A 17,227-nucleotide genomic window follows, 5' to 3' on the forward strand; every position below is an offset into this window, starting at 1 on the left:
TATCAGTCTAACAAACCCATTTGCATCACTGACAGAGCACTGGAGATAGGGCAGGGCTGAGAAGCAAAGCTACTCTGAAACTCACAAATATCACATAATTTGCCTTTGGGACTCAGTAGAAATGGCTTTAAGTCAAGTTTGAAAGATCTTATAAGGGCCTTAAACCCAATGTCTGTTTCTATCTCATTCTCTCTCTCTCTCTCTCTCACATCCCTCTAACCATCCCCTCCACATTCGATATCCATAAGCAATTCTGGCTGATATCAATATCGGTCCATTCAATTCAAGGGACTCAGTTTAAAATAACAATTGTAATAATATTTTTGAGAGGAAGTAATACAGTCAAAAGTCCTATACAATTCCACACTATCTAGAAACATCTTGCTCATGATTGATAAACAATACTGACAATATTTTTAAAACAAAGTAGTACGATAAAAACTTTTATATTATTCTTATAATTATATTTTGCTTTATATTTGAGAAGGTGGTAGGCATAAAACAGAAGACATGTTTTATTCAAACTACTACCCCATGGCATAACCAAATGTCAATTAGACTAGCAATGACCTTGATCTACAATCTGGGATAAAAAGCACATCATGAGATAAAGATTCCTGTGCAAGTGATTTATTCAGGAAGTGCTTCTGAGGAAACTAGTGGGGAGTGAGGGTGGGAGAAGCAGGGCAGGGAAGGGAAAAAAGCCAGGCAGAGTCCCATCCTCATCCTGACCCTATAAAGAGCTCTGGCGTAGAAGTCACACTTGAGCACTGTCCCTACTGGGAAGCAAGGAACTGGGCTTTCATCCTCTTGCACCTATCAGACATTGGCTAAGCATGTGCAGCTCTCTGCCAGTGTGAGCAAAGCAAAATCCAATTGCCAGAGGAGAGTCCTTTGAATGAAGAGCCAACCAGTGCACCAGCTTTGAAAAGGAAACCATGGGGTAGGAGGGGGGTAGGCGGTGCTGGGGGAGGAGTGAAGCCTAGAAAAGAGAGCAGGCTTGTTATCATCTGCCTCAGGTGCCTCTTGTGAATCACATCACTTTGTTTTTTTTTTTTTTTTTTTTTTTTGCTATTTCTTTGGGCCGCTCCCGCGGCATATGGAGGTTCCCAGGCTAGGGGTCGAATCGGAGCTGTAGCCACCAGCCTACGCCAGAGCCACAGCAACGCTGGATCCGAGCCGCGTCTGTGACCTACACCACAGCTCACGGCAACGCCGGATCGTTAACCCACTGAGCAAGGGCAGGGACCGAACCCGCAACCTCATGGTTCCTAGTCGGATTCGTTAACCACTGCGCCACCACGGGAACTCCCTGAATCACATCACTTTGTGACCACAGGTAACAGATATATTTAGAAATGTGTCATTGGATTGCCTGAATATTAGTGACCAGCTCAGAAAACATCACTTTTATCTTACTACTCTCATAGGGTCTCACTTGTCATAAAAGTCTTCAGGCTAACTTTTTCTTTCAAAAGACCAGCAAAGAAAAAAAAAATAGTGCATATACATATACTCTGAGCACCATCATATATATTTGGCTGTGCCTATGGCATGTGGAAGTTCCCAGGCCAGGGATGGAACCCACACCACAGCACTGACCAGGCTGTTGCAATGACAACACTGACTCCTTAACCAGTTTAGCCACCAGGAAACTCCCCAGAGTATATTTTCCATAAGGTCATAATGACAAAAATAGGCTTCTCCCATGCTGATGGCACAGACAAGATATGGGGCTCTGTACTCCCTGCATCTAGAATTACATTAGTCTCAGGCCCATGCTGAAGATTCCATACCTTGGCACTCTATGATCTCAAATGTGCTATTTCCTTTGTTCAGAACATGTGACTTCATTTATGGTCTTAGTTTAGACAGTATTAACAAATCAACAGACAAATGTAAAAAATAATAATAAATAATAAAATCAGATTGGCAAAAGTTGCCTCTCTCTGACTCTAGCAGAAGTTCTTATGACCTTGTCATGAAGTATGGGTAGAGGGTCATTTTATCAAACAAATGTATTTTATGTTTTTAAAAGACAAATTGATTAAAATAAAAATGTATTAAAAAATATGTTCTTGGAAATATAGCTCCACTCCCTTAATTATGTTACTTTACATCACCAAATGATATAGTGGCAATGGATCAGACATGCAAAGCAAATTAATAGTTTCTCTTTGGAGAACTGTTATTTTCAAATGGTATTCATTATGAATTTGAGTTTTTCATCTGGAAGTCTTAAACATGAAAAATTAGGTTGACATAGTTTGGGGTTTTTTTATAATTTTGATTCTTTTATGAATGTTGTGCATGTAATTTTTGTACTACACACACACACACACACACACACACACACACACACACAGAGAGACACAGAGGAACTAATTGCAAGATTTGTTCTCAATCCAATAATCAAGAACAAATCCAGGACACACAAACTATAGGGTGACAAATAAAATTGCTTTTTACTAAATTTGATAGCAAATGAATAACAGACATCATGAACTATTTCTAAAAAGTATTTGGTAAACTGAGGATATGCTACATATCAGTAAAGCAGCTGAGTTCAAGACTAATATTGGCCTTAGGTATCCATTTAAAATGAATGGTTCTGATTCTGTTCATTTTTTAAAATTTATTTATTTTGATTCTGTTCATTTTGAGGGAAAAAAAAAATCCAGATTCTTTAAAGCTTATCATTTGGAAAATTCATGGCTGGTTTCATGGGGCACAGCACACTTTTTTTTTTTTTTTTTTTTTTTTGCTTTTTAGGGCCCAGGCTAGGAGTCAAATCAGAGCTACAGCTGCCAGCCTATGCCACTATCACAGCAACGAGAGACTGAGCCATGTCTGCAACCTACAACACAGGTCACAGCAATGCCAGATCCTTAACCTACTGAGTGAGACCGGGAATTGAACCCACATCCTCATGGACACTAGCTGGATTCGTTTCTGCTGAGCCACAACAGGAACTCCAATACACCATATTTTCCACTTAACAATGCTGCTGGTGAAACCCAGATGTCCAACCTTGCTGTTAGTGACTACAGTACATATGGCAGAAATGATCTGCCTGTTGACCTCCAGCTTAAGTTCAAACTATGTCATTCTGTCAATACCATCTACCTTGATTAGGCTGGGCTTTATACACAACAGGTTATGATCCCAGAGGGATGAAAAGCTTTCCAAAATTAAAAGCAGAAATTTAAAAGGAAATACTCATACATTCCTATGCAGTTTCCACTTGATATCCTCAAGGCTGGCCCATGAACTCAAGCTCATGTTGATTGAAAGTGAATGTTTCTTTCTGGGTGTAGCCATCTTACAAATTTAATGGCAGGAGGAAAATAATAAAATGTGTTCCATGCTTCAATTAGACCTTTTATAACTTGGCACTTGAAAGATGGCGATGCCAAAGAAAAATCATTAATCCAAAAAAATAGACAAAAAGGACTGTGCAGAGGACAGACCTCCAAGAGTTTAAGGCCTTGGCAGAGCATTTCCTAACACCATCATGGCCTGCCTTCTGTCTAGCCTCCCTGGGAGTCTTTTCTCATGCTTCATGCTCTCTAGATAAAATGTATACTGTACTTGATTCTAAAACCCAAAGTAATACAACTATGCTTTCAATTTCATCCTTATCCAAAGAAGCGGGATAAATAACCAGCAATAAAATGTTGGCTAGCCTTGAGATGCCTATTCATGCACATGAATGTGAGATGAAAGAACACGCACGCGTGCACATGCACACACACACACACACACACAAACAGGAAAACGCAGAAGAAAGTTGTATCCTTCCACTTTATATTTTATAATTGTGTGCAACAGACTTGCTCAGAAGGACCAGAGCTCTTCATAATCCCAGTCTAGAAAACTGGGAACACACAAATGCTGCCTGAGTACTTTGAGTCACAAGTAAAAAGTGGTGGAGAGATGTCTGGAACACATGCAGACCCCTGTGAACCTCTGGACTCATTTTCAAAGGATGTAAGCAGACTCTGTCAATAACAGAATGCATAAATTAGCTAAGAGTCAAGGGAGCAAGAGATTTCACCCCTCTTGGTCTCCTGCCATACCTAATCTGTCAGCACCAAACCTCAAACAATCCCACTGTGTTTCTTCCCTGCTCCTACTCCTGCAGTGCCAGCGTTGCTGAAGACTGTTACCAAACCACAGTGGTTGGTTCCATCACTAGTTCATGCTGTTTGACTTCAGCTGAGGCCCCAAACGACACCACAAATCTTCTATCTCAAATTGACTACCTATCACTTTCAAACTGTCAACCCATTTCTGCTCTCCCTTTCGACACCGAATTTTGGAAAGAGGAATTTGCAGCCACTGTTTCTGTATCCTCAACAGTTAAAATTCTGGCTCTTGTCTTCACCACTCTAATGAAATTATACTCTAGAGTTTGCCAAAGATCTCTCCCAACTAATCGCCAAATCTTGTGGCATGGTTTTAAGCTTCCCTTCCCAGACTTCTTAGCTTTCCACACATGGACAAGTCTCCTTTTGGAAATTCTCTACTCGTATCCTCTGTACCCTCACTAGTATCTCTCTTTTCTTCCACCTCCACATGATCCCACCCCTCCACACATTTCTCTGATTTTTTCCTGAGTGTTAGTAGTGGTAGTGGTTTCTTCCTTTCTTGTTCTCTCTTTAAATCCCAGGCTCTGTGAATAAATGTCTAATCTCTCTCTAATCCCAACAACTCTTCTTAGCACTAGACTCTTTATTTTTCAGTGACTCCTGCACATCTTCACTTAAGAAATCTGCTGCCATTTTCAAGTCAAAATAGCCCAATCCAAAATAATCACTTTAACCTTACTCCTGTCATCTCTTCTAATGCCCTCTTTGATTCTCTAAATAATCTTGATTTATTCTTAGTCACAAGGCTCAAACCTTGGCATTATCTCTACTCCAAATAGTTGCACTTTCTGTCAACTCTACTCTCACTTTTTTGTTTGTTTGTTTGTTTCTTTTGGCTGCACCCACAGCATGTGGATATTCCTGGGTCAGGGATCAAACCCACGCCACAGCAGTGACCCAAGCCACTGCAGACACAATACCAGATCCTTAACCTGCTACACCGCAAGAAAACTCCTTATGATGCCCTTTGACTGCACCCTTTACTCCACTACCACCAGTCTTGTTCACAACTTCTACAAACATTTCAGCTGGGCACTTACAGCAACCTCATAAATGATATTCCTATTCTCCTGCTATCATTAAGGAAAAAGCATTCTTCCCCCATTAAGGGGACAAAAGTCTTCCTAAGATCCAATTCTGATCACTGGATCATAGTGTATTCCTACATTAAACTTTCAATGATTTCCAGTACTTATTAAACAGAGTTCAAAGTTCTTGGCATGGTCCTAAGGCCTTTTCTGATCTGTTCCCTCCATTTTTAAGTATTACTACCTACCTTTGCTATCAACTTCCAACTAATCCCGTCTTTTTTCTAACTCAACGCTTTTCTCATGAATTGTTTTAGCCTAAAATATTCTTCTTTTCCATCTTTGCCTGTTAAATTTTATTTATCCTTCAGGGTCTAACTGCCCAGCAACCTCAAACTCAAGTCAGTTGTTTACCTGTGTATTCACCCATGATCTTTTGCATCTTTCCATCTGCACAGAGCTTGGCTCCCTGCCTTGCATTTCATAGGGTGGGTAAACCTAAAGCCACTGTCCTCTGAAAGCCTTCCCATACTCATTCTCCTGGACGTATTCCTGACCCTCCACTCCTCATAACATCCACTACAATCATGGCTCACCTTACTTCACATTTTACTTTAGGTATCTGGGTATATTTTATTTTATTTTATTTTCACTACTAGGTTGTTAGCTCCTTAAGATTAGGCACTTTTACTTTTTTGTTACTCATACAGTTAATCCTCTTTATCTGTGGATGCAAAATCTGCAGATATGCAGGGCCAACTATACTGTGCATTTTCTGTAAGGGACTTGAGCATCTGCAAATTTTGGTTTTTTGGGGGGTGGCCCTGGAACTGATCCCTTGCAGATGCCAAAGGGACAGAAGTATTAAGAGCTAATCTAAGAGCTAGATTACGGTTCTCAAAGTGTAACCCCAGACCAGCAGCATTAGGATCACCTGCAACTCTGTTAGACATGCAAATTTCTGGCTCCCACCCTAGACCTAATGAATCAGAAACTCTGGGAAGAGGCAATCTGTGTTTTAATAGCCTTCTACATAATTCTGATGTACACTCACGTTTGGCACTGGTGGGAAAGAACTTCTTAACTATAAGCAGTCTTCAATAAAGTAAGACATACATAAACTGTTAACATTTTTATCATTTAATATTATACTGGCATATAATTATCTCAAAACACCAAAAATATGAGTAAACTATTCACTACCACTTTATCAATATTTTATATCAAATGTACATTCTGAAGGATCTACTTATGATGGAGCATGATAATGTGAGAAAATAGAATGTGTACATGTACATGTAACTGGGTCACCATGCTGTACAGTAGAAAAAAAAACTGTACTGAGGAAATAACAACTTAAAAAATTAAAATAAAAAAATTTAAAAATAAAAATTATAGAAATGATGACATATAATGATACTTTTTTTGTTGTTGTTGTTGTCTTTTCTAGGGCCACACCCGCGGCACATGGAAGTTCCCAGGCTAGGGGTCTAATCAGAGCTGCAGCCACCAGCCTACGCCACAGCCACAGCAACACGGGATCCGAGCCATGTCTGCAACCTACACCACAGCTCACGGCAACACCAGATCCTTTAACCCACTGAGCAAGGCCAGGGACCAAACCCACAACCCCATGGTTCCTAGTCAGATTCGTTAACCACGGAGCCGTGATGGGAACTCCCAATATTCTTTTTATGAAGTTCAAAGACTAGGTAAATGATAGATTTGGGGGTATGAATAGTTTTAGAGCTAGTTTAAAAAAAACTGAATGATAACCATGTTTTAGAGCTAGTTTAAAAAAAATTGAATGATAACCATAAAATTTATGATCAGGCTATATCTGGGGAAAAGCAAATGGGAAAAGGGAGGAAGAAAAGGAGCAGAGAAAGAGACCCAAGTCATTAATAACTTTTCAGGTCCTGAGTTGGGTGGTGGGTTCATAGACATACATTACATTATTGAAATTGATTAATTAGTTATGGCCAAACATGAATCAATGGTGACAGTATTTCAGCAACTAAAGATTATTAATTAATCTAATTTTATGTGTTCTAAGATCCATAAAAAAATTTGAGATAAAAACTAATATTTGCCACAATCTGCCTCTAGTATTATTCTTAAGCACCAATGATGACGCTCAATGCTAATGGTACCTGTGTGCGATTGAATGCCACTCTTGCAAAGACAGCTTGGGACACACTGGCTCTCTTCAGCTCATCTCTGACTTGCTGGTAGATATCTGGAGATACTTCTACAGAAGAGTTGGTTGGCTCCGGCTTAACTGCTCTGGGAATGGGAGGGTGGTTCAGGAACTGCTGGTTGATGGCCTGAGGATGCTGGTGAGCCAGGAGCCGGCTAACGGCAATCTGTTGGTTTATCAGATGGGCCATGGCTATTTGTTGCCTGACAAGTTGTGGACTGAGCTGGGGAGAAAGAAGACCAGGGCTCATGATGGGCTGTAACGCGGGCACTTGGTTTCGGATTGGAGTACTGTGGTGGATTTGGCTGTGAGGAGACTGTTCGCTGGTTTTCCCCAGGGATGCAAGCTGGTTCATATTTGGTAAATGCATTGGACGTTGGCCCAGAACACAATAGTCTGAAAGATTCTCTCGTTCCACTCTTTCCACTGTTAAGAGATAAAAGTGATAAATCATCATTATCATTGATATAATTTATTGCTGATAAGTGTAGCATTGTTATATTTTTTATATATTCATGACATATACTTTTTCATACAAAGTTGGAAGCCCCAGAGCAAAAGCGAATTATCCTTACTGCAAAATGTTACTATAATAGATGTTTCCATGGGTGATATGTAAGTAAAAATATTTGCCACTTCAATCTTCTTAAATTCCTAAAAGTAAGCATTTTATTGAATAACCAAGACAGAAACCACTAACCATTACAAATTCTTACCCCTCTCATATTCCCAAGCTCTATCATCTCCCTAATCACCCTCTGTAATAAAAACACCAGCTGTTTTCATCTCTTGTAGTTTGTGGTTAATGGTGTAGTTCATGGTTATCAGGAAATGACAAGGACAACATCTCCTACCAAATTAACTGCTACCTTCTAATAAAAATTTCATGTAAATACTATTATAAAGGGAAACATTTATAGAAAATGTCTACCATGTAGTGTATCCTTTTACATCCTCATTTACTGTCTTTTTTATAGGAATATTTCTTTAAGAAGCAATTATTTTAATGATTGTGATATGCACTAGGTTAAGAAAAAAGTCCACAGAATTAATACCACCACCTTGATTTGCTATTAAGATCACCTCCCTTCTCCACGTGATTTACCTTATTATTTTTTATTGAACATTAGTAAAGATTTAAGGAATAACCTTGAAAGGGAAAAAAAAGAAAGTATCATATATGTTCAAACATGATACAGATTTTTCTTCTTCTGGAGTTCCCGTCGTGGTGCAGTGGTTAACGAATCCGACTAGGAACCATGATGTTGCAGGTTCGGTCCCTGGCTTTGTTCAGTGGGTTAAGGATCCGGCGTTGCCGTGAGCTGTGGTGTAGGTTGCAGACGCGGCTCGGATCCCGCGTTGCTGTGACTCTGGCGTAGGCCGGTGGCTATAGCTCCGATTGGACCCCTAGCCTGGGAACCTCCATATGCCGCGGGAGCGGCCCAAGAAATGGCAAAAAGACAAAAAAAAAAAAACCAAAACAAAACAGATTTTTCTTCTTCCTTCAAAAATATTCTCAAGAAAAGCGGCACATCACAGTCAAATCCTTACCTAAATCTCTGTATCACATTATTATGTAAAGCAAAGTTTTATTTGGGGAAAACATATTAGGCTAAAATAACCTCTATCCTTATTAGCTTTGAATGCGTATAGATGTAAACTAACAAAATCTGCCTTTCAAAGTAAAAACTCCACACTGATTTAGAAACTTTTTCTTGCAATTGCAAATGTTGGATATGATTATGTAAAAGTCTACTAATATAATTTTGGAGTTCCCGTCATGGCTCAGCAGAAACAATTCTGACTAGCAACTATAAGGATGCAGGTTCCATTCCTGGTCTTGCTCAGTGGGTTAAAGATCCCGCGTTGCTGTGGCTGTGGTGTAGGCTTGGCAGCTACAGCTCCGATTCAACCCCTAGCCTGGGAACCTCCATATGCCACAGATGAAGCCCTTAAAAAAAAAAAAAAAAAGAAAGAAAAAGAAAAGTCTACTAATATGATTTTAAATTTAGAACACTACTTTGGGTGGTCACATGCTGAGGAATAGAAAAGTCTTGGCATGTAACATAAATTTTTAAGATAATTCAATAATTGCCTCCCCAGTATGCAAACAGTGCTTGTAAATTAGTACATGGTTTTCAGTGACAGAATCATATTTGATCAAAAAAAGTATTGAGCCTCAAAAAAATTTAGGCAGAAATTATGTGCGCTGGAAAACTGGGTGAGATGACTCCAAAAAAGGGATTTAGTGATGACAAAGTCACAAATCACATGTAAAGAATTTGAATAAAGTCCATCAATGAAATGTAGGGTAGGGAAAGTAATATTTCTCTCCTTTTTTTTCTTTCTAGGGCCACACCTATGGCATATGGAAGTTCCCAGGGCTAAGGCATCAAATTGGAGCTGCAGCTGCAGGCCTACACCACAGCCACAACACCACCAGATTTGAGCCTCATCTGTGATTTATGCTGCAGCTTGTGGCAACACCTGGATCCTTAACCCATTGAGCAAGGCCAGGGGTTGAACCTACATCCTCATGGATAACAGTCAGGTTCTTAACCCGCTGAGCCACAACAGGAATTACTTATTTCTAAATTAGTATTTTATGTCATGTGTAATTTTTAAATACATACATGGAACTAAATGAATACATTAACAATGTAGACAGGTACCTGATCATTTTATCTACATGTCTAAAGGTTTTCTCACTGGGAAAATGGATAAACACCTATAACTTGGGCTCACCTTATATTCAGATATATACAGTATTTTTTCCCTGCTTTTTTAAAAAACTTAATGATTGCTTAACTTTCATATGATCCTTTAAATAACTCAAAAGTTTACCTCAAACTTCTTTCAGAGTTCAATTTCTCATTTTATCATTTCAACGAAACTCATATAGTTTGTATTCACCTTTCCTTCATAAGGTTTAAAGTGAACAAATATTTTAATCTTACCCTCTAAAGGCAAATGTTTTCCAGTCATAATATTAATTAGACTTTAAGGTACAATATTTTAAAACCAAACCAAGCAAATAATTAAGAGCCTCTGAACAAGGTAATCTAACACAGTTTCCATGGAACAGAAGTTACTATTATAATTTCCTTACTGAAAGGAGTAAAGAGACCACAGTCGGCTTCCAAGAGTGAAGTCGAACTTTAAAGACAGAAATATGTGGGGAGTTCTCATCATGGGGCAACAGAAATGACTCTGACTAGGAGCCATGAGGTTGCAGGTTTGATCCCTGGCCTCACTCAGTGGGTTAAGGATCTGGCATTGCTGTGAGCTATGGTGTAAGGTCACAGACACCACATTGCTGCGGCTGTAGGGTAGGCTGGCAGTTACAGCTCCGACTCAACCCCTAGCCTGGGAACCTCCATATGCTGCGGGTGCGGTCCTAAAAAGACCAAAAAAAATTTTTTTTAATTTTAAAAAATTTTTAAAAATTAAAAAAGTAAAGACAGAAATATTTGCCCTCTAGTAGACATTTGATTCACTTTTGTTATTTGTTGGCGTTCTAATTCAGCCAAAAGAAAGGCAAATTCAGATATTAAAGTATGTTTTCAGGTAACTTAAGAAGCAGGCATTTTATCCATTTCTTTTCCTACTTGTACATAGAAATAATCTCCTCAAAGCATACATTCTCTAACTAAAAGCTAATTTTCCAAAATGTCAGTATTTAATTTTTCAATGACTTAATTATATTTGAGTGAGTTTCTTAAGATATATCTAAATCACATCATTAATACAAAACCAATGTCAGTGCTCCATGAAATCTATGAAATTGGTGCAGTGAGAATCGTTATAATGTCAGTCCATATTCCTTTAAGACCATACACGATGGGAGTTCCTGTCGTGGCGCAGTGGTTAACGAATCCGACTAGGAACCATGAGGTTGTGGGTTCGATCCGTGCCCTTGCTCAGTGGGTTAACAATCCGGCGTTGCCGTGAGCTGTGGTGTAGGTTGCAGACGCGGCTCGGATCCAGCGTTGCTGTGGCCCTGGTGTAGGCCAGCGGCTTCAGCTCCGATTAGACCCCTAGCCTGGGAACTTCCATATGCCGCGGGAGCGGCCCAAGAAATGGCAAAAAGACAAAAAAAAAAAAAAGACCATACACGATGATTCTCCCTTTTCTTAGGAGTTCTCAGATCCCTGTAATTTCATTCACATGGTTAAGAACAGCGACTGCAGAAGTATCCTCAGAGATATGGGGCCACACCATGAAGTACTCACTCACTAGTGAGCCATAATGAAGGAACTGAGAATGCAAACGCCTACCCATCCAGGTAGAGCAGAACAGCCAGAGAAGCTAGCCACAGAGATGCTAGGAGGAGAGAGAGAGAAAGCCTGCCTAGTCCAAGGAAAGCAGCCACTCCCTTGACTGAGCCAGCTGCCTTTCTCATACTGTTACTCCTTTAGATTTTTTTCAAGAAAATGAAAAATCTGGATTTTTATATGATAGCCCCTAGTCTTTAGGAGTTGGCAACAAATTCCATTTTCAAAACACAATAAAAGCCAAACAAAATATTTCTGAAAACTGGATCCTGCCCATCCATGGGCTACCAGTGTTAAAACTGTGTCTATGAGACTAAGGACATCCCCTGTGCTGTTAAAGAAAAAAATATTCAACACCTGTTACAGATGGTTAGGCAAACCTTATCCAGGACCATCACAACAGGTATAGGGACCACTGCAACAGGGTTTTACAGTGCGGGAGAGAGACTGGGCCCAACTCCAAATACAGTTGGGGAAGCGGGAATTTAGAGCCAAGGAGCAGGGTGGAGGTGAGTGGATGGAAAATTACTAAGAGGAAACATCAGGAGTAAGGGGGGGATTCTGGCTAAACCGACCTGACAGGATTCCTTACCGAAGACAGGCCAGGCTGATGAGGCATCACCTGGGGGATAGTGGAGGATGAGATAGAAGGTGATCAGATATCAAGGCTGAGGGGTTCTAGTTAAACCGTCTTAGCAGGGTTCTTGTAAAACTGGATTTTACAAGGAAGTGCACAGATGGGCCCAGGAGAAGGTTCAAGAGCCTGTCTAAACTTTGGTCAGGCAAAGAATACTTGTCATTGTTTTCCAGTACCTGACAGCTCTAACAATAAAACCTAAGTTCTTTACTTCTAAGAATAAAGAAAAAAAATCATCATCCTAAATTTAAGAATGCCTAAAAATCAAATGCTCGTCAACAGGTTTCATCTCTACCGAGTGCATTGTTTTAGGAATGGTTTGCACAGATTTTGCCAAAATTTGAAAAACTTGTTCATTTTTTTCTGCCATCACTCTTACACAAATAATATCAGAATAATATTTGAGCATTTTATGTCACAGCAGGCAAAATACAAATGCTTTAAAAAAAAAAAAAGTCATAGGAGTATCACAATGTACAAGACTCAGTCTGAAAACTCAGCTTAGGCATTCATTATTTCTTTTCCTCTGGCCCTCCTGCCTGCCTTCCTGCCTTCTTCTTTCCTCCCCTCCTTCTTTCTTTCCTCCTTTCCTCTTTTCCTTCCTTCCTCCCTTCCTTCCTTCATCCCTTCCTCCCTCCCTCTTCCTTTCCTTTCTTTCTTTCCTTCCTTCCTTCTTTCACACCAATGGTATGTGCAAGTTCCCAGCCAGGGATCAAACCCATGCCATAGCTGAGACCCAGGCCACTGCAGTGATAATGCCAGGTCCCCAACCCACTGTACCACAAAGGAACTCCTCCTCCTTTCTTTTTAAATCTTTTGAAAATAATAACAATGACTGAAATGCAGACCTAACAGCAGTGCCTGATACTGTTTCATTTTTTCACCCTGAAAGAAAACATCATGTTAAGTCTATCTTAAACTAAAGTAAGACCAAAGGTAATACACCCTGGCTCTGAGGGCCCATCTTATCTCTGCAATATTCAGCCATGGATCAGAAATCCTAAAAACCATGAAGGATTAAAGGCAGCTCTGTGCTGATGCTGAAAGCAATGTTCACATTCACAGCAAGATATATTCTCAATAAACCCCGAATACTTACTTATTAAAGTGACATTAAAAATACAACTGAAAAAAAAAATACAACTGTTTTCAGAGCTTTACATCACAGATGAAATTTAATTCACAGTGAATTTGACGCCACTGTTGCCAAAGTCGAGAGGTAATCTGTGGAGTGGGAAGTGCCTGGGAAGGAATGATGCCCCCAAAACAGAGTGTGGCTTGAAGCTATTGAGGCACGTGGGGCTAAAGTCCTTCATGTCTAGTAGCTGAGCAGCTTCTGTGGCTATTTTAACCTTTAGAGAAGGGTCTCAGTCCAGGGGCCTTGCAGGTGAATAGTTCAGATCTGGAGTTTGCTCAGGTTTCTGAGAAACTCACAGTTCCAGCAGGATCTTACCAATTTCTTTGAACTTTCTGGGATTAAGTGAAAATTGCAAAGGATGGAAAACCATGATCCAACCACCGTCTCAGATTCTGGGGTTCTCTGTAACTCCAAAGTAGAAGAGGCCTTTGCAGCCCTGTACTAGAATCCTAGGAGCTCTGAAGCCTTCCCAAGTTCACAGAGTTGATATTCTAACCAAGAGCACCCCCAAAACATTAGCTATTCAATGCCCAAGACTGCTGGCTGTGGCAGGTTGTTCCCAGATAGGAAAGTTATACTCCTCCCAGGGATTTATCTGCATTACAACAAAAAGGTATTTGGTTCAAAACTCTCATTTTATTTTTTTATTTTACTTATTTTTTCTTTTTGGCCATGCCTGCATCACAGAGAAGTTCCTGGGCCAGGGACTGAAACCATACCACAGCAGTGGCCCGAGCCAAAGCAGTGAAAATGCCAGATCCTTAACCTGGTGAGCCACAAGGGAACTCCAAATATCTCATTTCATGCAATTTCACAGTACATCCAGGAAGCCATATATTTATTTTAATAATCGCAAATACCTGATATGTGTGTATATATGTGTGTGTGTGTGTGTATTTCATGTGGTCTGGCACCTAAGTTTTTATTGTAATTTTCTTTATTGCAATTTGGGGTAAATATCTTTTAGCTGTTGGGAAAGATATATATAGTATAATAGCTAAAGGCAGAGACTTCTAAGCCAGACCGCCAGGGTTTAAATCTCAGCCCTCCCACTTGGTAGCTATGTGACCTAGGGTAGGTTCCTTAACTTCCCTGTGCCTCGATTTCCTTGTATATTTAATGTGGGTAATAATTACACTTACCATGAAGGATTATTGTGCAGATTAAATGAGTTAATATATGTGAACACTTAGAACAGTAACTGGCACCACGCAATGTTTACCTTTATACAGTCACCGTGTGTGTGGGCGTGGGTGTGGGTGCACGCACATGTGTAGTGACAAAGATGGATAGAAATACACAATTCATTTCAGCTCTGTGCTGTCAGATATAATCAAAATATGGTTCCTTGAACCATCAATGTCCATATCACCTAGAAGACTGTTAGAAATACAAATTTAGGATCTCTTAAATTTCTTACATATACTAAAATAAAATGATTCCTATTTACACTAAGTTGGAGAATCAACATCTATATTATTTTTGCTTTTACTTTATTTTTTTTAGGGCATGCCTGTGGCATGTGGAAGTTCCTGGGCTAGGGATGGAACCTGTACCACAGTGGTAACCTAGGCCACAGCAGTGACAACGCTGGATACCTAACTTGCTATACCACCAGGGCACTCCCATTTTTGCTTTTATTTATTGTCTTTTGAAGATCATACCAGATACTTACAGCTGCTAGGTAATTTTTATGTATGCTAAAGTCTGAGAATCATTGTTCTTATTACCTTTGTTTTTACATTATTATTGTCTTTTGAGATTACACCAGACATTTATAACTGCCATAGTCTATTTTTTCCCTCCAATCCCTAATGACATTAAGGATTCAATCTTAGTAAACATTCACTTTATTATATATGTGTCTGATATTTTTTCTCTATGATATATCTTTAGTTTTTATTGATGATTATGTTACTTTGAAGAAGCACTGATTGGACCTGATATTAAAAAGCTGTATTCAAATCCAAATTCTAACTCTCACTATCTATGGGACCTTCTAGAGCAAGTTGGAGATTCTCTGCATCTCAGTCTTGCCAAAGGGAAAATATTGTTATCTTAGAATTTAAGAGTAAATTTTAGATGATCAGTAACTATGTGAAAGTTCTTTGTTAACGTGCCACTGTAAATTTCAGAAAATATCTGTATAATTATGATGAACAGATTAGACTTTACATTTCAAAATTTCCTGATTAGGACATTCTGACGAATGTCTACTGTTTCCCAAAGGTCATCTAAAGAATTGCAACCTTTCCTTTGGTTTAAGTAACCATGCCATGTTGCATCATATTGCTTTTTGAAATAAATCCTACAGTTAAAAAAAATTCATTGTCAGTTTAGAATCATAAGCTTCATGGTATATGAAGGAATACATGGGACTCAGCTTCTCCAAATGAGGCTTAATAGTTCATTTGCTGACCTTCAAATTAGGAGATAGAATAGACAGGAAATAAAACAACATAATCTCACAACTCTTGAAATTAAATTTACAGGAATGCTATACAATTACAATTTTAACTTTCAAAATTACTATGAGTAAAAAGTGAAAACCTAAGGAGTAAAACATGGTTTAACTGTATACATGCTATATTTATATTAGCCAAAAGAAAGAAGAAAAGTGTTCTATAGTATTTTTTCATTGAAGTATAGTTGATTTACAATATTGTTTTAGTTTCAGGTGTACAGCAAAGTGATTCAGTTATACACATGTATTTTTTATTCATTTCCATTTTAGTTAATTATAAGATATTGAGTACAGTTCCCTGTGCTATATAGTAAATCCTTGTTTTTATTCTACAGTAATGTTTAATGGCATGGCTTATTTTTCATTTTCCAGGGAATAAGTAGGCATCAAAAATACCCTAACTAAAAGAAACACACACACAAATTAGGTTGTCTTCTTCAGCTTAGTGCTTCTTTGTTATATTTCATTATTTTTATCACCTCTATTTGCTATAGATGCTATGTAAAGTAATCCCAGTAAAACTTCAATACTCCAAATATAGTCTAGTGACTAAGTGCCCCAAAGTATACTTTCTAAAGAGAATTTATGAGCAAAAGGTGAAGAAACTGACTGGTGGAGATGTCGGCCAATCAAAGCAAGATGGTGTAGGATAGGTGGAAAAAACACACTGGGACTTTTTGTCTTTTTTTTTTTTTTTTTAGGGCCACACCTGAGGCATATGAGGGTTCCCAGGCTAGGGGTCGAATCCGAGCTGTAGCTGTCAGCCTACACCACAGCCACAGCAACATGGGATCCGAGCCGCATCCTCGACCTACACCACAGCTCATGGCAATGCTGGATCCTTAACCCACTGAGTGAGGCCAGGGATCGAACTTGCATCCTCATGGATGCTAGTCAGACTCCTTTCTGCTGAGCCACGATGGAACTCCCCACACTGGTACTTTTAAAGAGTAAATTCTAACTAGCTGGGTGATTTTAGGATTACCTGTAAAATGAGGAAGATTACCTGTAAACTGTTTTTTTCTTTTGTTTTGTCTTGATGTTTTGCTTTTTAGGGCCACACCCGTAGTATATGGAAGTTCCCAGGCTAGGGGTCCTATCAGAGCTATGCCACAGTCACAGCAGTACCAGATCTGAGCCAAAACTGCAACCTACACCACAGCTCATGGCAACAGCAGATCCTTAACCCACTGAGCTGGGCCAAGGATCAAACCTTCATCCTCATGGATACTAGTGGGGTTCGTTACTGCTGAGCTGCAATGGGAACTCCATCTGTAAATTGGTTTTCAAGCACCCTTCCAGGTTACTTACCTAATAGCATCTTAGAGAGTACTG

The 17,227-nt window shown here is 39.4% G+C and overlaps 1 protein-coding gene across 4 annotated transcripts in view; it reads right to left on the minus strand.

Moving 5' to 3' along the window:
• The window catches only part of SATB2 (SATB homeobox 2), a 191,150-nt gene that overhangs the window by 69,691 nt on the left and 104,232 nt on the right, over nt 1-17,227 (minus strand). For all 4 annotated transcript variants that reach the window (XM_021076069.2, XM_021076068.2, XM_085000302.1 and 1 more), the window contains exon 7: nt 7,333-7,805. In XM_021076069.2, the coding sequence (XP_020931728.1) occupies nt 7,333-7,805 (473 nt within the window). The remainder of the gene's footprint in view (nt 1-7,332; nt 7,806-17,227) is intronic.

Source organism: Sus scrofa, chromosome 15 (genome assembly GCF_054392235.1).
Source record: "Sus scrofa isolate SSC_HxYL_T2T_F1_AM1 chromosome 15, Sscrofa_HxYL_maternal_Yorkshire_Landrace_v2.0, whole genome shotgun sequence".
Lineage (NCBI taxonomy): Eukaryota > Metazoa > Chordata > Mammalia > Artiodactyla > Suidae > Sus > Sus scrofa.